This window comes from Ranitomeya variabilis, chromosome 3, assembly GCF_051348905.1.
Source record: "Ranitomeya variabilis isolate aRanVar5 chromosome 3, aRanVar5.hap1, whole genome shotgun sequence".
Taxonomy (NCBI): domain Eukaryota; kingdom Metazoa; phylum Chordata; class Amphibia; order Anura; family Dendrobatidae; genus Ranitomeya; species Ranitomeya variabilis.
Window position 1 is genome coordinate 210,591,632 of NC_135234.1, and position 25,578 is coordinate 210,617,209.

General features: G+C 42.9%; 1 protein-coding gene across 1 annotated transcript; it reads right to left on the reverse strand.

Moving 5' to 3' along the window:
• Positions 1–266: 266 nt before the first annotated feature.
• On the reverse strand, positions 267–23,529 carry NUAK2 (NUAK family kinase 2). Its single transcript, XM_077295094.1, has 7 exons — positions 23,240–23,529; positions 12,796–12,916; positions 10,593–10,744; positions 10,437–10,502; positions 5,639–5,758; positions 2,919–3,051; positions 267–2,734 (listed from the first exon to the last, which is right to left on the reverse strand). Exons 1-7 carry the CDS (start codon positions 23,387–23,389, stop codon positions 1,770–1,772), a joined length of 1,707 nt encoding a protein of 568 aa, XP_077151209.1. The 5' UTR covers positions 23,390–23,529; the 3' UTR covers positions 267–1,769.
• Between the last annotated feature and the right edge of the window lie 2,049 nt (positions 23,530–25,578).

Sequence of the window (25,578 nt, forward strand, 5' to 3'; positions counted from 1 at the left end):
TGTTGTCATTCTAAAGTACAACTTTTCTCGCAAAAAAAAAAAAAAAAAGCCCAAATATGTCTATGTGGACAGAAAAATATAAGTGTTATGGTTCTTGGAAGACGGGGAGGAAGAAATGAAAACAAACAAAGAAAAAACTTTTGGCCATGTCGAGAAGTTTGTTTGAAAGACCCAAATGCCCACCGAAACGCCTCAAACTATTCTTTTATTTACATGAACATCGTTTTAAGTTTTTCTATTACCAATGAAAAAAAAACAATACACAATACGTTTTTAACATTTGTTTTAATTTTGGTTTAAAGTTGCTGAAAATATCTGGACCAAAACATAGAAGCAAAAAAAGATTACAAAAAGACAATGACGCTTCTGAAATGCCCTCTCCTCACGTCATGCGCTCGTCCACAATCAATTTTTTATTTTTTTTTTTCAGCACAAGACCCCTTTCAAGTCACATCCAGAAGGTAGATTTTCCCATACTGCATTTTATAGGAGGATCAAGCTCAAGATGGAATTGAAACATCCCCTAAAAAATATATTATAGCCCTTAAATTGCATTCCAATCATTCCCTTTTTCTATCTAAAAACGCATGGATGAATGTACCTTCTAAGTGTGATGTAAAAGGGGCTCAAGAACCATCATACTACTCCATTAACAAAAAGGGCCGTCCTGCTAGGCAATCCACTTTATTTCCACATTGCTACTGGGAAAATATATTGCTTGCCAGGTGAACGGTAATTGATACATCTGACAATTAAAACATATTTATTTTTGTTGCCAGTATTAAGACTTTGATAAAAAAAAAAAAAACATGACAATGCATAAAATAATGGTGTCCCTGCCTGTACATTCTTAAAAAAATTTGGCAAGAAATTTTTTTTTTATCAGAAAGCAAATACAAAAATAAATATAATAACGTTAAGTTAAAAAATTTGAAGGGAAAATTTTGGGTTGAGTAGTTTTGCTCCTGGCATGTTTGTAGTTTTCTGACTTATTACGTTGTAGTCTAAAGTCTATTTTTCTCTACCCCTTACAAAAACAGAACAAAAAAACTATACACATCAAGTCTCAAGGTCACTTGGGGTGTGCACAGCTTTATAAGTGACTATATATGTATAAATACCCCCAGAATTTGCTCCGTACTACTGGCCAACTGGGCAAATAAAATGACTCAAACCAGTGCACCAAATGTGGTGTATTCTCCAACCTCTTTCAAGTTTTTGGTGTCAATGTTATCTTTTTATTCAAATCCTCAACCCGTATGATTTTTTTTCTTTTTCATTTGATTTGTATTTGGATGTAGACTGGGGAAAATTGCAGTATTTTCAAGTAGAAAAGTTTAAACCAGAGTATCTAGAAGTCAATTCAAGTCTCGGTCATCCACTACGGATTAATAACCGTTTTGTAGTACACAGCAGAATAAGGACATATAAGGTGTGCACCTGCACAATTAAATATGCAATTACAGTAGGTTGCTTGTATAGTAAGCGCACAATAAGGCAGCAGCTTGTAAAAGGATTAACCTGAATTATGTAGCACACCACGTGCCCTCCCAGTGCAAACATTAGAGGATGCCACCAATGTTGCCGCATATACTTACTGTATAACTTAAAAAAAAATGTATTACAAACTCTCTCATTCTACAATACCATTATTGTCATCACATTGTTAGATCATCATATGTAAGGCAACACCGAGAGTCTCATAAGGCTGCTGTGATTGCTATCTTTTCCCTCAGAAGGTTCCTAGTAAGTATACACAGTACATAAGCTCAGCTGAGCTCTCGACCAATGAGCACCGCAGTCCTGTAAACCTGCATTGCTTCTTCTTCTGCCACTCCTAAGGAGAGACAGCTCTCAGCTACTCGGGCCCGATAGCATCCCATATCCCAGAGCCTGGGACCATCCTTTTCATTGTCCTCATTGTGGTTTAATTTCAGAAGATCTTCTGCAGAGACACTAGCCCTCATAGATCTATTTTTGCCCCTGTGACGGTCTCTGTACCGAGTGGGAAAGTCCAATAATTCAAAAGATTCGGTGGAAAGAATGCTTTCTTGGCTAACCGTAGACAGTACTTTGTCACAAGCTAGTGTGCCTATAGGTAACTTTTCATTCCCTAAAGCACAGTCTACAGCATCGAAAGACAACTCCGGAGCTGCTCCAGCAGAAGAGAACTTTCCATTGCGCTTCAGAATTCCTTTTCTAACCACATTAGTAGCTGGCTCTTGTAGTCCATTTACATCCTTATTCAAACCTTCCATACTTGTAGGCTCAATAAACACAGGAGATGAGGGTGCATCATTCTCTCCCATCATTGAGCCTTCATTGTGTTCAGGAGAAGAGTAGTAGCCAGACTCTCTCTGCTGAGGCTTCTTTAAAATACCTTTTTTAGGAGCAGGTGGAACAGCAGGGGGCTTTTCCTGAGAGTCCTGAGGTGCTATTCCCTGAATCATATTCTCTCGCTTGGATCGTTTCAGTGAACGTTGGCGGGTAACTGTTGCTCCTGGAAGATGCTGGCGTAAAAACGAGCGCATCTTAGAGCCATTATCCCACAAAGGACGTGAAGATTTGCGAAGCCATCCACCAACAATTGAAAATGGAGAGTCTTTGGTTGATTCTGGTTCACTAAGTGGTTGTTGATATCCCCAGTTCACCCACCAGTGAGAGGCCACATCAGCCAGAGTGGCCCTTCTTTCAGGATTAACCATTAGAAGCCATCGAATAAGTCCACACGCATCTGCAAGCAGAAAGACAGGTTATTAGTGGGAACGGGATGGTGTAAACAGCAGAGGAACACCTGAAATGTAAATATAACATTATTTGCTGATCACACCAACCAGCTTAGGAACCCATTGTATATATACAAACAAACTAAGTCTGAATGGGATTACTCCAAGAAACAGAAAGCAGTCATTGCTTACCAGAGGGGTGGCTTGGCTCTTTATAAGCACCACAGCTGATCTGAGTCACTAGCTTCTTGTAATCCTGCCCATCAAAGGGCATGCATCCATGGACCAGGATGTAGAGCAGAACTCCTAGGGACCAGCTATCAACCTGAAAAAGGACAAGTTGCAATCATGAATAGGAAAAATTGATGCACCGCTGATATCGCAATTGGGCAAAGAGGTCATCAGTAAGACCAGACTGATGCCACATTTTCGTGGATTAAGTAAAAAAAAAATCTAGAGTTAAAAATTAAGAATTTGCTATTAAGGCTGGTTTCACACTTGCGTTTTGATCTGCAGCGTTTAAAAAAAAACAAAAAACGCATGTGGTGAAAAAACGCATGTTAACGCGGCAAAACGCAGCGTTTTTTAGACGCATGCGTTTTTGCATGCAGAAAAAAACGCGGTGTTTTGCGGCGTTTACATGCGTTTTTTCCTGCGTTTGCGTTTTTTAAATGCATGCTGAGAAGTGTGTGACAGCTGCCAATCATCAAAATCAACTAGAAAACCCACTATAAACAGAAATAGCTAGGGTTAGGATCCCTAGTAACCTTAGGGATCCTAACCCTAACCCTAGGGACCCTAACCCTAACCACAAGAAAAAACAAGAAAACCCTAACCCTAGGGTTACTAGGGATCCTAACCCTAAGGTTAGGATCCCTAGTAACCCTAGGGATCCTAACCCTAAGGGTTAGGATCCCTAAGGGTTAGGGTTAGGATCCCTAAGGGTTAGGGTTTTCTTGTGTTTAGGGTTTTCTTGTTTTTTCTTGTGTTTTTAACGCAAGCAAACGCATGTGCTTAAAAACGCATGCGTTTACATAGACAGCAATGCATTTTTTTGCCGCGAATAAACGCATGCGGTTTTTTTTTAGGCAAAAAAAACGCCGCTAGAAATTACTACAGGTTGCATTTCTGCAAATCAAAAAACGCATGCGTTGCCGAAAACGCATGCTAAAAAAAACGCATGCGTTTTTACTGTTAAGTATAGGAAAAAAAAACGCATGCGTTTTTTAGCGCTAAAACGCTGCGGATCAAAACGCAAGTGTGAAACCAGCCTAAGACATCATATGAATGCAGTATGGAAGAGTAGAGAATACAGATGAGCAAATCAATTCACAAGTCAAATTTGTTACAAATTTCCTGGATTACATTTTCTGGTGTTTCTAAACTCCTTCCCTTCTGGAGAGACTTGAGAGTATAATAAAACTTTCAATTTGGGCAGAATTTTATTTAGGCTAATTAAATCTGACGGGCAAATGAATCAATCTGAAAGAAATGTGGGGAGATTTGTTCACCTCTAGTAGAGAACCTTAGGAATGATATCACTACTTATATCTGGCTTGTCTTCTGCTCCAACATTATTTTAGAGTTCTGCTGGATGGAATGAGTTTTATTGCTCTTTCATATTTTTGAAAATCAAAGTTGATCCATACTAGTTTGCACCACAAGTAGTTAAAACAATAAAGTTAAACTCTACACAAGTTTAAGGGGATGTTTATATGGGAAATATCTGATGAAGAACTTGCTCAGCAAAACAGTGGTAATATCCACATACAACTGTGAGGACATTGCTGCCATTTCTGGCACAGACCTATCACAAAGGGTGTAATCTGCTGTGACGTATCACAAAGGGTGTAATTGCTGTGAACATCCGTAGCATAGGTTGACATGCTACAATATCAAATGAGATTCCCTAAAGACTCATCCACAACGCTGCTACTGGAATAGTCTAGTTTCCAGATGGAAACCACTGCATTTATCTATTTGGTATGGGTGCACCCTAATGTGCTGCTACCATGTGCCATTTACATATATGGTGGTTGGTGAGAAGCCCTTCCCAAAAGCACTATATTTATGGCTTATATCGTAAAAGGGTTGAAAGATTCCCAGACATTTGGTAAGTACTGCTATTTAAAAGGATTTTCTAACACTCAAGTGCAAATTACCCTAATGAACTAACCATCCAGCCGCAGATATTGTGTTGACATTTTATTCTGTGCCTTTTCCCGAATTTCAACCATAATAAAACGAGTTTTCACCCATACAAAATGATTGTCTCACCAGAGCAGGACTGGAGATCTGCTCCATGTTTTCTCTGTGGTTTCCTCACAGATACCCATCACAATAGATAGCCGTTGATGAATGATGGTGTAGCTAGCAGTTGTTTCTCTCCCAAATGCTCCACATATGGGAGACTTCCTGTGCTCTCTAAGAGAGCTGCTGTCAAACTCCTCTAGTTAATCTCGCTGATAAAAAAATAAAGACATGCTGGATCCTTATCCCCCAATATCATCTATTGGGGAAGACGAAGGAGTCTTATTCGACAGATGTTAGTCTATTGTGTATGGGGCCTTTGCACTAAAAGGTTCATCATCTTCCAAAGAAACTGAATATGAGCATACATGATCGGGAAATTAAATTCTTCAGCACTGAACAGATTGTTAATAATGTCTCAAATTCTCCATCAGAAAATACAGATAACAGCCGAGTCTACAAAAGACCACCTCCTTTTTCAGTACTAGATTCAATAAGACAGATCTTTAGTTCCACCGTGTGTGATGCACATTGGCCATTGTTTTGGAGAATGCCACCATCCTAGTACACTACGGTACTTTAAAATGAAATTTTGGGTGGTCGTCTTAGAGGCTTCATTGTATTTGCACATCAAGGAGAAAAAACACTAAATGTATTCTCACCTCAGGTCCTTTATACGGCCTGCCGTTGACAATTTCTGGAGATGCATACAGCGGGCTACCACAATAGGTCTGAAGAAAGCTGTCCGAGTGGTAAATGTTGGAAAGGCCAAAATCTGCAATCTAAAATGAAACAATGTATTAATTATTGTGGTTAGCTACTATATTCAACATCACAAAAGACCTCTTGCTTACTGTGCTGGTATATATGTTTTTTCTCATGTTTGTCTAATAAACTTTGGCTTTTACTCTATTTGGTGGTTTATGGCTACTCCAGTTTTCGTTTTTGCTTATATTCAGCTGAAGCACAAACTTAGGGTACCGTCACACATTGAAATTTTCATCGCTGCGACGGCACGATTCGTGACGTCGCAGCGTCGTATAATCATCGCTCCAGCGTCGTAGACTGCGGTCACACGTTGCAATCACGGCGCTGGAGCGATGCCGAAGTCCCCGGGTAACCAGGGTAAACATCGGGTAACTAAGCGCAGGGCCGCGCTTAGTAACCCGATGTTTACCCTGGTTACAAGCGTAAACGTAAAAAAACAAACCGTACATACTCACCCGTTGGTGTCCTTCAGGTCCCTTGCCGTCTGCTTCCTGCTCTGAGTGCAGCCGTACAGTGAGAGCAGATCGCAGCACCGCTGCGCTCTGCTCTCACTTTCCGGCCGGCACTCAGAGCAGGAAGCAGACGGCAAGGGACCTGAAGGACACCGACGGGTGAGTATGTACGGTTTGTTTTTTTACGTTTACGCTTGTAACCAGGGTAAACATCGGGTTACTAAGCGCGGCCCTGCGCTTAGTTACCCGATGTTTACCCTGGTTACAAGCGAAGACATCGCTGGATCGCTGTCACACACAACGATCCAGCGATGTCAGCGGGTGATCAAGCGACGAAAGAAAGTTCCAAACGATCTGCTACGACGTACGATTCTCAGCAGGGTGTCTGATCGCAGTAGCGTGTCAGACACAGCGATATCGTAACGATATCGCTAGAACGTCACGAATCGTAACGTCGTAGCGATGGAAATTTCAATGTGTGACGGTACCCTTATGGCTTTAAATGCACGAGAAAGAAAAGGTTAAATGCGCGGCTGGGCAGGTACATACAAGGAAGGGTGATCATTCACAGCGCTCAGGATCCTGTATGTAAATGAATGAGGAACATTCTCTCTCGCTCCCCTCCCTCCTGTGTTTGCATAGATATAATGGACTATTGCCAGCATGGAACATTCAAACAGCTCGCCTGCTGGAGGATAAAGTCCACAAACGGCAGACCAGCATTCAAAAGATGCTGAATATTGGCTAAAGGACAAGGCCATCTCTCTCACCCTATAATCGTATACAGAAAAAAAAAAAACATGTGTTGAGAAATACTGGATTACTCATTAAACCATTTTTTGATGTTTGTATCCGGCATGTTAGAATTGCTAGATTTGTTCCAAAGTCCTGCTCAAAAATGAACACACTTTTTCAATATAAATACTAGAAGCTATTGGTCAATACACGGTCGTGTTATATAAGTTATGGGCTGGGACCGGTAACCTCTCTGTTGCATAATACAAATGACCTTGGTGTACTATCATAGTTCACCATGTTGGAGAGTTAAAGACTACAGGGGACTTCCCAGCTTAAAGCAAATTGCATATTTTACAGCAGAGCCAGCAATGTTTTGTTCCTCATTATTCCCTACAAGATAACTTATTACTTCAGTAATACAGTGGGTGCTTTAAACCAATAAAAGTCACTACCGACTGGAGCAATCAAGAGGCCATCAGTCGCTCACTTTTGTCCATATGCAAGCAGTAGCGGAGATCTCAGGTCACTGAGAAAGTAAGACATGCATTGTGGAAGAGCTGGAGACATTTGTAAGAAATATTAGCTGTTCTTTTAAACACTTTATATTAAGTTTTGTGTCTCTTAGGGTATGTGCACACGTTGCGGATTTCTTGCAGAAATTTCCTGAAGAAAACCGGAAATTTTCTGCAAGAAATCCGCATTTTTTTTTTTGCGTTTTTTTCGCGTTTTTTTAGCATTCTGCAAGCGTAATTAGCTTGCAGAATGCTAAAGTTTTCCAAGCGATCTGTAGCATCGCTTGGAAAACTGACTGACAAGTTGGTCACACTTGTCAAACATACTGTTTGACAAGTGTGACCAACATTTTACTATAGATGCAGCATCTATAGTAAAAGATAGAATGTTTAAAAATAATAAAAAAAATAAAAAAATGCTTATACTCACCCAGACATCTCATCAGCGGCGTCCGTTCGTCTTCCTATAGCTGGTCTGTGCGCACAGGACCTTCCGTGACGTCACGTGAGCGGTCACATGACCGCTCACGACCAATCACAGGACAGTGACGTCATCGGCAAGGTCCTTCGCCGCACATCAGCTACAGGAACCGAAGCGACAGCGTGCAGTGGAGGCGGGAAGACATCGAGGGTGAGTATAGGACTATTTTTTATTTTAATTCTTATTTTTTGACCAATTATATGGTGCCCAGTGCGTGGAGGAGAGTCTCCTCTCCTCCACCCTGGGTACCAACCGCACATAATCTGCTTACTTCCCGCATCGTGGGCACAGCCCCGTGCGGGAAGTAAGCAGATCAATGGACCCCTAGGTGTGCGGAATCCCCTGCAATTCCGCATTTTAATGAACATGTTGCTTTTTTTTCCGCGATGCGATTTTTTCGCGGAAAAAAAGGCTACATTTGCACAAAAAATGCGGAATACACTTAAAATAATGGGAGGCATATGTAAGCGTTTTTTTCACGTTTTTATAGCGAAAAAACGCGAAAAAAACGCGAAAAATACTTAACGTGTGCACATGGCCTTAAGGAACATTTTTTTTTTTTATTTGTACTTAAAGGTGTTGTCCAGTCAAAAAACAAACAAACAAAAAAAAAAAAAAAACCAACAACAAAAAAACACTTTGCCCAGGTGGCAGGTTTTGTAACAAAATTAACTTAGTCATACCTGCTGGTACCCACCTAGATACAGGTTGCTTCATGGTCTGCACAGACAGGATTAAGTGATGCCAACTCGCCACCAGCTGCCAGTCTGGAACAATGGTGAGACCACCACTTCCTGTCTCTGCGCAGACCACGGACTAAGGCTATGTGCACACGTTCAGGTTTTTTCACTTTTTTTTGCTATAAAAACTCATTAAAAACGCATACATTTTGCATCCTATAATTTAGAATGCATTCTGCATGTTTTGTGCACATGGTGCATTTTTTTCCGCGAAAAAAATGCATCGCGGTAAAAAAAGCAGTATGTTCATTATTTTTGCGGATTTTCTGCCTTTTTCCCGCAATTCTATGCATTTGGAAATAACGCATAAAAAAACGCGAAAAAAAAGCATGTGGATTTCTGGCAGAAATGTCCGGTTTTTGTCAGGAAAATTTCTGCAAGAAATCCTGACGTGTGCACATAGCCTTAATGTTTAATAATGACTGACATTCTATAGCAGTATGACAGAAGTTTTGAACAGTGGGGTTCTGGGTCCTGAAACAGTTTAAGGGCCCGATTCCTCACAGCTTTTACACCAGTGTTCTGCCATGAAAACATTTTGGCAAAGTATCATAATTTTAGAGCAACTTGAGACCATTTTCGCCACTTTTTTCGCGCCGCTACAACAAACTAGCTGGGGCGGGATGACGACCACTCAGCATTCGCTATGCCAGAAATCTCTCTAGCAGGGACTGAAGTAGAATTTGTCATGAGGCAGCATACAGAGGTGTACGCTGCTCATCCGACTCTCCTGATTCAAGAAGAGGCATACGAGAATCAGAAGAGTCTAACTGCAGCACATCAAGAACGATGTGAACTTGAGCCTATGAGTTCATATACAGGTACGCTTGATGTTTAAGGATGAGCCGATCACTTCCACACCCTTTGTTTCAGTGGCTAGAATAGAATTTTAGGACTTGTTAACAGCCTCCTTTTCTGCTCCCCCCGAAATAGCACCATTGCATACCTCTTTCTATGCTGGATACAGAAATCGGTCATATACAGGACTTCCCATGACGCATGTGTTGAACTTTCAGTGCAGGTGCACTGACTTTAGGGTAAGGCCAGACAGAGTGGCCAGCTCACAACCGTTGTGCAGCCAACAACTGGATCACTTGATTTTGTAGGAATTATAATCAGCTGTTAGTTTTTGTTCGTTAAACAAACACCCTTACATAATCACGCATTTGCCGTGACAGTACTGTCTGGCCTTACCTTTACCAAGGCTGTGTACCAATCACCGACAGGCCCCAGGTGCCACTGTACCTGCAGCCCCTCATTCTAGGCATCATAGATGACCCAAAAGTTAGACCACCACTGGTCAAACATTGATGGCATAGCTGCGCTACTGTATAAAAATTGATATTGAGTAATTCGAAGGTCTGCAAATGTCACAGGTATCTAAGATGTTCTTAGAAGTGGACATATCTAGCTAGACAATGTAATGACCATGGGTGAGCAGACATTTTCTAACGCTAGACTTCATCGCAATAGTCAGCTTCTCCTCAGCCTAAATTTTCTACTTGTAAGACACAGACCTGAATTAAACTCCATAGTAAATGAAGAGTAAATAGTAATTCAGGCATGCTTGCCCTTCACAGGTCCATTAATACCACCACCTATTCTGCTGTGACTATAGAAAGTAATACGTCAACAATTCAACTGTTTACTCAAAATGTGAGTGGTATGTAGACTCAGAGGATAGCACTGCAGGCTTGCAATACTGGGAGAACCAGCGAGTTTCGATAACCACTACCTGCATGGTTACGAGGTGCTCTAGGCAGGCTCACCTTCACATTTTTATTTTCATCCAGGAGAATGTTTTCTAGCTTGAGGTCCCGATGCACAATATCATTCTGAAAGAAACATACAGATTAGCATACTTGCGATTAGAAAAAGAAGCAGCAACACAACATTTTTATGTTTGACCCAAGACTCCTACATACCGCATGACAGTACTGGACAGCAGATACAATCTGCCTGAAGAATCGCCTCGCCTCTTGTTCACCAAGTCGCTGCCGTTCACTGATATAATCATATAGGTCGCCTTGGCTTGCATATTCCATTACGATGACTATTTTACTGCTGTTCTCAAACACTGTAGCAGATAAGAATGATGAATGTTATTAAAGGTCTATGAACTTCGAGAAAATACAAGAACTGCAGCTCTAATATAGAACACAAATCAAAAATCTAAAATAAATTAAAAAAAATAAAAAAAAAACTTGATGCAAACAACATCTACCACCATTATCTGCAAGCTTAGACTGACCCCAAATCTTTTACAAGACTAATTGTGATTGAAATCTTACTTCTTGTAAAGGCACGGTATATGAGAGCCCTCAAACCCCACTAAATATACTAATGCCACAGTCAGAAAAGGAGGGTGGAGCAGAGCCACGTGAGCGTCTATGAAGAACCAAACGTTCAGGGTGTGATTCCTCCTGATTTCCCAATAACAAGTTTGGAGAAAGCAGACAGAGGTGGATCTAATTGCCATGGGTGTGTGGTCACATGTAACAATTTTTAATGCAGATTAAGTGACATAATGTGATAATCACAGATATCTAAAACACACAATAACATTTACAGTGTGGCTTAAAAAAAAAAAAAAGATCTGTAGTGAAAGGCCCACTCCACCTAATACATATATTCAGCATGTTCCAATATCAAAAACATCCAACCTTACAATACAAGACGATACGGTGGCCATCTACATTTAGCTGGGCATTCTGCAGCAAGTGATAAGTGTCACCTTTCAGGTATCTAAAAGACTAATACTTAACCTTTTCATGTCATCTTCTGATGTGTGTTTAGCTTCGGGATATGTGCAGTAAGCCAATTTTAAACTATGTGATTAAAGCATATGGCTCTGACCTGAGTGCAATCGTCAAAGGCAAGGTGACACTTGTAGCCAACCAAACACTCCCTGAAAAACTGAAACCATGGCCTCATTCAGGTGTCCATTTTTCACGTACACTATCCATCTGCTTACCCTGCTTAGAAGAGATGTGACCCCGACTATAGATGCATATACCCGAACGCATGTAAGGAAACACTACAAAACTACTATAAACCTTAAAGTCTGCAGCTTAGAACTAATTATGGAATATGTATGTCTGACTCAGATTTGCAAACATGATCTGCAATGTAGGCCAGTGCCTCCTGCATACAGTATACGGATCTATGAGCGCCTTACAATACACCGAGAGCTTTTAGGAGGAAAGGACAGAAAATGACAGCAGGTCCATTTGCAGTAAAGTGGCAGCCTCCTGTGTACTTGTGCCAGGTGGCTGGCCTGCTTTATGTCTTTACAGCCGCGTTATCTCCCTGGACTGATAAGCAGCTGTCCTGGGTTTTTTCTACCCTGTGCACTTTCGCTCTGAGCACGGCACAGCAACCGAAACCTCACACTTGGTTTCACTGTGCTGGAGTGCATTTATTTCATAGTAATGATACTTCTCTTATCAAAAGAAACAGGTCTGTGTCAAAAAGTTCATCGAGATCCACCAGATAAAACACAGAATAATATTAAAGAACAGTGGGAAATTAAAAAAAAAATGTAATAAACTGAGAGGTGTTGTGTAAAGTATTATTATTGATACATAAAACCCAAAATTCACAAATGTTACATAAATTATTTTCACTTTCTAGACTGTGAAAAAGAAGCAAAAGTCCCATTTACGTGCTTAGAGAGTCCCTATGAGTAATCTCTGTGCTGTTTGCCTGCAGGTCATCAGTCTGTCTCGTACAGTCATCTGTAGTCTTTACTTTCCTTCCCAAGACAGACATCCTTCTTAGTAAATGCTGGGAGATGATTCAGTCCACCTGTACAGGCCTGCCCCGTACCCCGCAGCTAGCCTGCCTGTGCCAGCATGCCACTCTGCAGGCTGCAATGTGTGTGGGTGGGGATGTTTTTTGGTAATTTTATATAAATATGAAGCATACGAAAGCTCCTTACTCATACCATTATTTATGTGTTACCTTATGTGCTCCATTAGTGTGAATTACACAGTCTTTTTATTGTGAAGCCACGGGGCTTACAGACCGTCATTATCACAACTACAATCGGTGTGCTCACGTGGCAGCCTGTATACAGCTGCAGGGTTTATGGACGGGTAGTCCAAATGCACACCTAGTTCTTCTTACCTTCATATATAGAAATGATATGAGGGTGGCACAGGGAACTCATAATCTCGGTCTCTCTTCGAATGTGTAGCATATCCTGTTCATCTTTTATGCGGTCCTTCCGGATTGACTTAATAGCCACCTGGTAACACAATGAGAAGGAAGAATTAAAGACCACATTATACCAAAGAAAACAGCTTAGAGCAGATTATTCACAAGGCTTCTGATTGTCATGTTATCTTTTGCCTGCATAGCGCCGATTTATTCATGTATATACAGTGTTAACCCCAGCAAGTTCACAATGTTCCCTACTTCATATACCCACAAGAAGCCGATTTAAGGGTCACCTGTTGGGCTGTGTTCACATTTATGAAGTGACCTAAGAGGGTCTCTTGAGATGTCCTTAGCCTTAGAAGTTGTGGATGGACACAAAGATATGGAGCCCATTTAAAAGACTAGGAAGCTATGCTTTCCAGTAGGACATGTCTACCGAAGACGCTGGCGAATGTGGGACCTACCTCTTAATTTCTGATAATGTCCTAACAGGGCATATGACAAAAAGTTGCCCTGCTGGGGCAACCGATCAGGCTTTTGAAGGAAACAAGAGTAACTAACCCCAAGGATGGGGAGAATTCTTTATGCAAATATAGTCCTAATCGCAATAAAATGTGTTTTACAGATATATCTGAATGTTCTGATTCTTTTCTCAAAGGGTGATCACAGAATAGATATTTCCTTTGAGTGATTCTAATAAAGAACATAGAGCTCTGTTCACATCTTTATTCCATTGTTCTGCTGAATAAAAGGAGATGAAACACAAAAATTATGGCGGTGCTAGATCAGGAGTGAAAACAGCAGCTTACAGACCCCAATGACTATAATGGGGCCGGCCCCTCTAGTTTCTGTCATGGTGTCTGACAGAACCAAACACAACCTTAGACGCACATGTCTACGTCTGGAATGGGAACAATACATTACGTCCAACACCACAGCCAACATAAAACGTTTTAGGAGCAGTGAAGAGTTTAACTAACTGAATGCCCACAAAGAAAACTTAAAGTAGCACTCCAGCAATGCATTTATTTTTTTGCTCCTTGTTTCCATCATCGGCCAGGTTCAACAGAACCTGATCTTCACAGTTCTCCATAGTACGGGTCATGCCACTGGAAGACGAGACTGTGGCGGGCTGCCAAAAAAGGAGCTTTACCCTTTTTAGCACAAAAGATAATGTTTATTGAGAGCCGTGAAGCATAAAACTCTTCAATTAAACAGCACATAAACAGAGGGCAGTGTATACGTGCATTAGCTTGATATGTACACCCTCCATCTGTCTCAGCTTTATGAAGAAGCAGAGATATGCTCCTCAGGCTTACACAGGTTCTTCAGAAACCAGTCATTTTATTATTTTATGTGTGAGGACAACCAGCAGAATAGTACACTTCTGGCGAAATGCTCTGCAGCGCAAATCTTTAAAATAAAGTTTCCTCCTTCCCCTGGAATTCTTCGGCTGGGAGGGGGCATACCTCATATATAAAGAAAAACAGAACAAAGGAAAACAAAGACACTCCAAATCTATTGTAGGAGCAAGAATGCGGAAGTAACCCAGCGCACAGACGGACACACAGACAGACAAGGACAGAGGATGTGTGTCACATATGGGGGTGGGAGGCGATTCTGATCCCAAGTGTTCCTATCTCTTATATCAGGGTGCTTGGAGCATGTAAGGGCTGTGACAACATTTAGTAAAGACATGCTTTTTTGTTGTTTCAGGTGGGCGTTCGCTGGGTGCGCAGCAGTGGAAAATGTGTTGCATCACTCATAGGATTGAATTACAGGCTTTGTGTATATTGAGGCTTGATCCTTACTCTATTCATGTACCATATGAACTGAGTATCACAAGCTGGGCCGCTTCTGGGCAAGGAGGTCTCATAACGTACCCTCAAAACTGCCCAATATATCTGAGGGCAGAGTCTGACTCAATGACCAACATGTCCAACAAATCAATGACAAGACTTATAAAATGTGAGCGACATTGATGGCTACCTATGCTTTTAGCTTAATAATGATAGGATCATTTACTAAAACGATTAGGCTTTTCGTCGCACACTAAGCAAAAAGCCCATGTAGAAGTGCACACAACAGTGCTCAGAAACTGATTGGTAATGTAAGGTATATAGATGACACATGACATTCAGTTATACAGTAACTGTAAACCATGTAATTATTAAAGATAAACAAGAAAGCAGGTAATATAAGCATGACAAGCCAGGCATGGCTCTATTATATATATTTCACGCAAACACATATTATTCTTTAGCTTTCCTGGTTTCTGGGCTTTTCCATACGTGGGAACGTTGTAATATATATTGGTGAACTGAAAGCTGTTAAATCAGAAAAGTCTCTATATAATGATAATACCTTGTTAATGGGTGCTAACTACATAGTGCATTAATAAAAACTCAAAGTTGACACAACATAATCATAACGGCTTCTTGTACTTATTAAATTGATATCACGTATAGTAGTCACACTGAGGGATAGTTATCAGTCTGAGCCTGCGAACGCGTGGGTTCGGTTTATTATGGTCATCCACAAACACAGGATCCATACACAGATCCCCATTTCCAATCTATGGATGAATACATATTTGGGCTTGTGCACATGATACTCAATGGGGCTGTGCATGTTCGATTTTTTCCTTGGAACGAGTGGTAATCAAGAAAAAAAACACAAAAACAAAAACAAAAAAAAAAACAGACTTGTCCAGAAAAAAAAAAAAAAAAAAGTACAGTTTTTATAGAGCAGAAGTTAATAAAAATTTACAAGATCATTTACAGTTTTCCATGTCAATGACTTACAATGTGTCCATAAAAAATGGGATGCCATATGGTGGCCCTGCATGAAATTCATTTTATTTGTGCACCCATAGACTTAAATGGGCCAGTCTAATCTTACATAAGGAAGATACTATTGCATTAAATGTTTTTTTTTTTCCCATTTATAGATTGGGCTCGTGAAAAAGAAATTAAAAAAAATAAAATCACTCATTTGCTCTGCCCCATGGAGGAACAATAGTCTGAATGCTGTCTGCTTTTTCACAGGCAAAACTTGAAACAAAAACATGGTGTAAACTTGGCCTAAGGGGTCCTCTACAGAAGCATTCTTAGGGATTGATGAATATTAGGCCATGTTCACACGTTCAATATTTGGTCAGTATTTTACATCAGTATTTGTAAGGGTATGTGCACACGTTGCGGATTTTGCTGCAGATCCGCAGCTGCGGGTCCGCAGCAGTTTCCCATGAGTTTACAGTTCAATGTAAACCTATGGGAAACCGAAAACGCTGTGCACATGCTGCGGAAAAAAACGCGCGGGAACGCTGCGTTTTACAATCCGCAGCATGTCACTTTGTGCGGAATCGCAGCGATTCTGCACACACAGGAATGCATTGATCCACTTACTTCCTGCATGGGGCTATGCCCACCATGTGGGAAGTAAGCGGATTACGTGCGGATGGAGACTCTCCTCCAGGCCCTGGGAACCATATTTGTATTAAAAAAAAAAAAAAAATAAAAAGAATTAAAATAAAAAATAATGATATACTCACCTCTCAGCGCTGCACGCGGCCGTCCGGTCGCAGGGTTGCTATGCGAGCAGGACCTGCGATGACGTCGCGTTCACATGACCGTGACGTCACGAAGGTCCTTCTCGCATAGCATCTTTGGAACCGGACCGCCGCCTGCAGCGCCGAGGAGGTCGGGAAGTCGGAGGGTGAGTATAACCATTTTTTTAATTATTTTTAACATTACTATTGATGCTGCATATGCAGCATCAATAGCAAAAAAAGTGCAGGAGTAAACCCGCAGTGGAAACCGCAAGACAAACCGCGATAATTCTGCAGGGATAACCGCAGCGGTTTTGCCCTGCAGATTTATCAAATCCGCTGCGGGAGAACACGCAGCGGACACTTCCTACGTGTGCACATAGCCTAAAGGCTGAGTCACACAACAATATCGTTAACGATATTGTTGCAACGTCACGCTTTTGGTGACGTAAGCAACGATCCTGCTAACGATCTCGTTATGTGTGACAGCGACCAACGATCAGGCCCCTGCTGGGAGATCGTTGGTCGATTGGAATGATCAGGACCTTTTTTTGGGTCGCTGATCACCCGCTGTCATCGCTGGATCGGCGTGTGTGTGACGCCGATCCAGCGATGTGTTCACTTGTAACCAGGGTAAATATCGGGTTACTAAGTGCAGGGCCGCGCTTAGTAACCCGATATTTACCCTGGTTACCATTGTAAAAGTTAAAAAAAAAAAAAAACACTACATACTCACATTCTGATGTCTGTCACGTCCCCCGGCGTCCACAGGGTTGACTGTCAGCGCCGGCCGTAAAGCAGAGCACAGCGGTGACCGCTGTGCTCTGCTTTACGGCCGGCGCTGACACATTCAGTGCAGGGAAACTCTCGGCAGCAGCGCGTGCATTACCAGCGCTCCTGCCGAAAGCAGTTTTAACCCTGTGAACGCCGGGGGACGTGACAGACATCAGAATGTGAGAATGTGAGTATGTACTGTTTTTTTTTTTTTACTTTTACAATGGCAACCAGGGTAAATATCGGGTTACTAAGCGCGGCCCTGCACTTAGTAACCCGATGTTTACCCTGGTTACCCGGGTGCTGCAGGGGGACTTCGGCATCGTTGAAGACAGTTTCAACGATGCCGAAGTCGTTCCCCTGATCGTTGGTCGCTGGACAGAGCTGTCTATGTGACAGCACCCCAGCGACCACACAACGACTTACCAACGATCACGGCCAGGTCGTATCGCTGGTCGTGATCGTTGGTAAGTCGTTTAGTGCAACGGTACCTTTAGACAAAACCAGGAGTGGGTGATAAATACAGAAGTGGTGATGTGTTTCTATTATACTTTTCCTCTGATTGTTCCACTCCTGGTTTTGTCTTACAAATACTGAGGTAAAATACTGACCAAATACTGAATGTGTGAACGTGGCCTGAAAGGGGCATTTCAGTATACAATACTTATCACTTATGACAAACAGGGAGTTCAAAAGTCCAAAACGCATAATAACTCGTATGTCTTATAGACTGCTTGTCCATCCTTTTTATGGAATATACGCTGATGAAGAGGTTTTTTAATAATTTTGGAATAAACATTGATTTTATCCATTCACACATGCTCGATCCCCTACCAACCATGGTATATTTATCACCTGGCATGTTCCTGCTATTATAACCGCCCTCTGGCCCCAGACTTTAGATAGCTGTTGGAAAAACGTTTGTCTAGTCTATAGCCATCTTCTCCGACTGTCTCATACAGAGTTGAACTTCGCTGATCGAGCGCTCCAATGTTTTCTATGAGAGCCACTGCCAGACTACTCTGATGGTGGATTAGCGCTTAGAGAACAAAAGGATCGGCAGTCCCAAATCAGACACGCCAGATCCTTCTCTACCCCAACATCTTTTCAGGGGACAATCAGCAAGTCTCCATACACATTAGACAGTCACCGGAGGCCTTCAATATAGACGGGATCTGCTGAAGCTAGTATAACGTGTATAGGGGCCTTAAATCTATGGTACATGCGCACCACTCTGCTATCTTTGTCAGTCTCGTGTGTCACTGTGTGCTGAATTATTAGGCAAGTTGTATTTTAGAGGATTATTTTTATTATTGATTAACAACTATGTTCTCAATCAACCCAAAAGACTCAAATATCAAAGCTTAATATTTTTGGAAGTTGGAGTGATTTTTTTTTTTTTTATTTTTTTTTTTAAGATTTGACTATCTTAGGAGGATATCTGTTTGTGCAGGTAACTATTACTGTGCAGAATTATTAGACAACTTAATAAAAACCAAATATATTCCCATCTCACTTTTATATTTTCACCAGGTAAACCAATATCACTGCACAAAATTTAGAAAAACATTTCTGACATGCAAAAACAAAACCCAAAAAATTAGTGACCAATATAGCCACCTTTCTTTATGATGACACTCAGCCTTTCATCCATAAATTCTGTCAGTTGCTTGATCTGTTTACGATCAACATTGTGTGCAGCAGCCACCACAGCCTCCCAGACACTGTTCCGAGAGGTGTATTGTTTTCCCTCCCTGTAGATCTCACATTTTATGAGGGATCACAGGTTCTCTATGGGGTTCAGATTAGATGAACAAGGGGGCCATGTCATTTTTTCTTCTTTGAGACCTTTACTGGCCAGCCACGCTGTGTAGTTGGAGGCATGTGATGGAGCATTGTCCTGCATGAAAATCATGTTTTTCTTGAACGATACCGACTTCTTCCTGTACCACTGCTTGAAGAAGTTGTCTTCCAGAAACTGGTAGGTCTGGGAGTTGAGCTTCACTCCATCCTCAACCTGAAAAGGTCCCACAAGTTCATCTTTGATGATACCAGCCCATACCAGTACCCCACGTCCACCTTGCTGGTGTCTGAGTCGGAATGGAGCTCTCTGCTCTTTACTGATCCAGCATCTGGCCCATCAAGAGTCACTCATTTCATCAGTCCATAAAACCTTTGAAAAGTCAGTCTTAAGATCTTTATTAGCCCAGTCTTGACGTTTGATCTTATGTTTCTTGCTCAAAGGTGGTCGTTTTTCAGCCTTCCTTACCCTGGCCATGTCCCTGAGTATCGCACACCTTGTACTTTTTGTTACTCCAGTAACGTTGCAGCTCTGAAATATGGCAAAACTGGTGGCAAATGGCATCTTGGCAGCTTCACGCTTGATTTTCATGGGCGGTTATTTTGCACCTATTTTGCCCAACACGCTTCTTGCGACCCTGTTGGCTATTTGCCATGAAACGCTTGATTGTTCGGTGATCACACTTCAAACGTTTGGCAATTTCAAGACTGCTGCATCCCTCTGCAAGACATCTCACAATTTTGGACTTTTCAGAGTCCTCATTACAGAGATGCACATCACCTGATTTACTTAATTGGTAGTTGGCTCTCAAGCCCGAACAGCTTGGAGTAAGACAACATGTATAAAAAGTATCATGTGATCAAAATACAACTTGCCTAATAATTCTGCACACAGTGTATATTTGATGGCACAGTGTATTTCTGACCACCTGCTTCATCCAACTCTTCTTTGCCAAGGTTTAGATAGGGAGAAATGGGGGATACAAAACCCATTCTGACAATATGTGGGGGTAGAATTCTGTAATCTGGAACACTTATCTTAGTCATGATGGTGTAAAAAGAACACCTTACAAAGGGAAAAAAAAATAACGATGCTTCTTCATGCATATACCAAACTAATTATAATGGTGAGCACTAAGAAATGTGATGTTAAAGCTCACTGAAGTCAATGGAGCAAAACTGTGATAACAGAAGTAGCTTATGGACAGGTATAGCGCAATTTGTTTTTTATATTTTAAGGAAGAAAGAATGTTTTTCTAATCTTTGACAACCCCTTAAGATTAAGTTACATGAAACAATTAGTAGATAAGTACCAGCAAGTAAATAAAACTCAACCAACAAGAGCAAAAATACACTTCATCCTGTTTATAATTTATGGGAGGTTTGTCTCTATCTGAAAACTGGAAAGCTTAGGGAGGAATAAAACAAATCTTGGAATTTCCAGAGTGGCACCTGTTGTCACTGATGCTAAAAAAAAAAAAAAATCCTGAATTTGTGAGCTCATCTACCACTGAAAAGTCAACAGTAGCAAGAGAGAAATAACCCCAAAGAAAAACAGGAATCACGAAACTCGGCGGCTATTTTTAACAAGACGTCTGCACCCACGCACGCTCTGCACAGCTCACTTGCTTTGAGTTGGCCGGTTCCCAGAACTGCAATGTGTCATTGTGTTGATGGAATGGACACAACTGCATGGGGGAATTTCAGGCAAACGATCATGAGACAGATAGGGGGCAGATGACAAAGGAGGTTCTGTATAGGAAGGATATCCTTAAACATGATGAGATCACCCCTTGTACTTAGTAGGAGGACATCCAATCAGGAGAAGAGTTATCCACAAAAGGTAGCCATCAGCACCGTCTTATAACCACTATGCTTTCCCCCTGTTCTGGCATCAGGGCTATATAGCCACCTGTGTGCATATATATAATATGGTGATAGTGAGAAGGGGTTAAGAGCAGAGAGCGTGTGACTGTAGGCCAGGACACAGCCTGGAATTTGCTCCATAAAAGAGACTGAGCCTTTATCCACAGATTACCGGCTAGTGCAAATGTTTGCAAGCCGATCGGCTATTGTGCGTAACCGTGCAACAACAAAGAGCGTGCGAAGAGGAATGCCATCCCCGAATCCACCATCACCAGAGTGGTTACCCATACAGCTATCAGCACCATGGCACCGCAAAACATATACTCTGTCATAAGATCTCTGTATTGGGAGAGTCCCGACTACGCTAACCAGTACAGCAACGCACAATATTACACACACAGCCATTTCATTCTCACAACCTATTTTGCCTGTACTTTCCCCATTGAAATCCATAACAGAGTTCTGTTCCCATGTTTACTAATAAGTATAAAAAGCAATAAATAAAAAAATATAAAGAAATATGGAAAATGTAGAAATGCCCACTCTTTACAAAAATGTTGTGCCAAGAGAACCTGGTATATACAGGGGTCACGTAGGACACCACCAGTAAGTTACTGTAACCCTAGCTATTCATTAGCTCGAGTCATAAGGAAGTAGGATCTCAAAAATTCTCATTTACTAAGCGGATATGTCTGCCAACAAGTCCCAAGGGCAAGACGCATGGCAATGCCAAGTAGGGCTGTAATGTCTGAGGAACACAAACAAAACGAGAGAGACCTACAAACAACCGTCTGCAAAAGCAAAGGCTGCCGGTCTGGGCCGGAAGCAAATATTCAGGTATCACGGGAATAAGCCACTGAAATACCATTACCAGAATCCTCGTTTTATGCCACTTAGCTGCAGTTACATATAACACATGCTGCGCTCTGATCAGACTGGATCTCCAAGTTCAGGAACATGTCTGTAGATGGACCCATGTGAATGGATCCTTAAAGGGTCCCTTCACGCAGGGCGTAAAAAAAAGCAGCACTGGAAAGAAATGCTATTTTTTTTACTCAATTAAATGAGTAAAAAAAAAAAGAAAAAAAAAAAATCATACATACATACATACATACATACATACATACACAGAGAGAGAGCGCATGCTGCAGTTTTTAAAAAACTAAAACAGGGGAAAAAAAAAATGAGACTTTGAAAAACGCATTTTTTTTTTTTTGCAGCTGCTTTAAAATGCTGCACACGGACAAGCCCTAAGACCACGGACAAGCCCTAAGGGTATGTGCATACGCTGCGGATTTTGCTGTAGATCCGCAGCGGTTTCCCATGCATTTACAGTACCATGTAATGCTATGGGAAATGAAAACCGCAGTGCACATGCTGCAGAAAAAAAAAACACACGGAAACGCTGCAGTTTATTTTCCGCAGCATGTCAATTCTTTGTGCGGAATCGGCAGTGGTTTTTCACCCGCTCCAATAGGAAACTGCAGGGCGGAAACCGCAATAAATCCGCAGGAAAAACCATTGCGGAGTTTTCCGCAGCGTGTGCACAAGCCCCAAGCCCGCGGACAAGCCCGCGGACAAGCCCGCGGACAAGCCCGCAGCCCGCGGACAAGCCCGCGGACAAGCCCCAAGCCCGCGGACAAGCCCGCGGACAAGCCCCAAGCCCGCGGACAAGCCCGCGGACAAGCCCCAAGCCCGCGGACAAGCCCGCGGACAAGCCCCAAGCCCGCGGACAAGCCCGTGGACAAGCCCCAAGCCCGCGGACAAGCCCCAAGCCCGCGGACAAGCCCCAAGCCCGCGGACAAGCCCCAAGCCCGCGGACAAGCCCCAAGCCCGCGGACAAGCCCCAAGCCCGCGGACAAGCCCCAAGCCCGCGGACAAGCCCCAAGCCCGCGGACAAGCCCCAAGCCCGCGGACACACGCGCTTTGGACACCATTTTATTACTAAAGCAATCAGAAGCAGAGGGGCTCTTCTGACTATTATGGGGGTCTCTTCTGGCTTCCATTTTTGTTTTAGAATGGAAGAAGCTTTGTATGATGTGCCCCCCCATTCTAAAAATGGGCCCCAAATGGACCCTCGGGTTGTCTGCATCTGGGATGCTATAACTCCATTTTATTGCAATTCCACTTATCTTACAAATGGAAAACCAAAGCGCAAGTGTGAACCCTGCCTTGTGATCAGCAGTATAAGACGTTTCTACATTATTTAATAAAAATAATAAGAAAATAATAATAAAACACAGTGTGTGCACAAATTATGTTCTATACACTTGGGCACATGTGCAGAGCAGTGAAGCGGCGGGCACAGGTGGTGAGGGAGGCCACACACCGCGCATGTGCCAGCACAGAACACCGGCAGCTCGTATTCCCCAGTCTCCCCGCCACCGCACGGAGCAGAGTGTATGCAGGGCCCGGTCTCACCTCCTTCCCCTGCTTGTCCCGGGCTCTCTTCACCGTTCCGTACGTGCCTTTCCCCAGAGTCTCCAGGAACTCATAGCGGTGCTTCAGGTTATGCTTATGAAGATGCCTCTTGACGGCCTGGCGGCGCAGCCCGGCTTCCCTCACCTCCATCCCGGGCGCGGAGACTGCAGTGTACCAGGACGTTACTGCACCGGGCTCCGTACAGCAGAATACGGTGTAACAAGACGCAGTAACAGCAGCACAGCGAACCTCCCGCCTCCACACACAACTAATAACTGGGTAGTGCACAGCGCTCAGCCGGCTCTCACCTCCTCCACGCCCACTTGATGCTGATTGGCTGGGCTGGTCACCTACTGCTTGGTGACCCGCCTCTTCCACCACGTGATTGGTTGTTCGTCCAGATGTAGTAAATGCTGCACCTTTACGGGAAAAGCAGCAGGTGTTTGGTGAGCAGCGCAGAGGAAGGAAGCCGCCGGGCAGACGGCCGAGTCCTGTGCAGCATGCGCCAACATGGCGGCGACAGGAGCTAAGGGCCAGCTCCATATTGCGCTTACTTACTGGTGTCTTGTTCTTCTTGGTGAGCAACACACTCACAGCTGGCAACCCCTGGGCAGTGATGAAAAATGGGTACCGGGCTCCGCTAAATATCACACGCCATGTGCTCTACTGTGCGCCCCTCAGGCTATGTGCACACGGTGCGGATTTTGCTGCGGATTCGCAGCAGTTTTCCATGCGTTGTACAGCACCATGTAACCGTATGGAAAACCAAATCCGCAGTGCACATGGTGCGGAAAAAACACGGAAACGCAGCATTGTTTATTCCGCAGCATGTCAATTCTTTGTGCGGATTCCGCAGCGGTTTACACCTGCTCCATAATAGGAATCCGCAGGTGAAAAAACCGCAGGTGAAATCCGCACAAAAACTGCTGTAAATCTGCAGTGCGGTTTACCTGCGGATCTACCAAAATCAGTATGGAAAAATCTGCAGAGTAATCCGCAGCGTGTGCACATAGCCTCAAAGTGCAGTATGTGAGGGGTCCTTAGGAAAAGATAAAGGGGTCTTTATTATAGGCCATGAATTGTACAGTCCTGGAATGTAAGGCTCCGTTCACACGACTATTGTCGGTGCAGATGCTGGAGAAAGCTGACCGCACTTGGAGAATGTTATTCAGATGAGTTTTTCCACATGGAGTTTGGATGAGACTCGGCCATTGAAGTCTATGGCTGCGTAAAAAATGTCCCATATGGAACATCCGTACGGCTACCTTATAACTCTTAAAGGGGTTATCCAGGACTAAATTATTTTCCTACTAAGAGCCAAAAAACTAACAAGCAGGTAGTCACAAAATAGTTATCAACTTCCTGCCTGTTCTATTCGGCATCAGCTCAAAGCGGTCACTGACTGCTACTCCATGTCAACAGAGATACCAAAACCAGGCAACATACTAGATACCGAGGGGGAGATAATAGCGCTAAATAGTGCCAAACAACCCCTCACCAGAAGAAAAAACCAACTCCATAGAAGCCATAAGAATAGGAGTACGCTAGGAGTATATAGGTAATCAAATACTTTATTAATACACGTATAATTTACATATTAAAGGGCACCTGTCACCACGTTTTTGGAAGATGGGATAAAAATAGCGTTAAATAGGGGCAGAGGTGGGCGTTACATTAGTGTGTTTGTTATGCGTTTATTACCCACCGAAGTTGCCGAAATACCTTTGCAAAGTCTCCGTTTTCGCCTGTCAATCAGGCTGGTCTGGTCAAAAGGGCGTGGTGTCTTCCCTCAGATCTTGCTTAGTTTTCCGTTGGTGGCGTAGTGGTTTGCGCATGCCCAAGGTCCCGAATCCACTGCACAGGGGAGTTAAAAGAGCGCGATTTGCACGATTTCATTGGTGATCGGTGGGGGCGGCCATCTTCCTTTGGCCGCGCGTGCGCAGAAGCGGCGCTCTGCTGGCCGCGGCTTCAGGAAAATGGCCACGGGATGCCGCGCGTGCGCAGATGGAGATCGCGGCGGCCATTTTCCTAAAGCAGAGATGTGAACTCGCCGCGAGGACCTTTTTATAATTACCCCCTCTAACTCCAAGGTGGATGCTCTCAATACCCCTGACCTGAAGGGTCCTTGCATCACAGTCGTGGAATTGCTTAAAATGGCAGGGAATTGTCTTCAGGTCAGAGGTATCATCCACAGTCTTGGCGGCTTGTATGTCCCTGACGTGTTCACGGACACGTATGCGTAACTCCATGGAAAAGATCCTCGCTCAACGCGAGGCTGGTTGGATCGTCCAGGTGGACACAATGACACCTAAGGGACTGAATGAGTCCTTAAGCTTCTC

Coding starts and splice junctions, on each gene's coding strand:
- NUAK2 (XM_077295094.1), bottom strand. CDS start 23,389: ATGGAGGTGAGGGAAGCCGGGCTGCGCCGCCAGGCCGTCAAGAGGCAT. Junction 10,503..10,592: donor CTGTCCAGTACTGTCATGCG/GTATGTAGGAGT, acceptor TGTTTCTTTCAG/AATGATATTGTGCATCGGGA. Junction 2,735..2,918: donor AGAGCCAAGCCACCCCTCTG/GTAAGCAATGAC, acceptor TTCTGCTTGCAG/ATGCGTGTGGACTTATTCGA.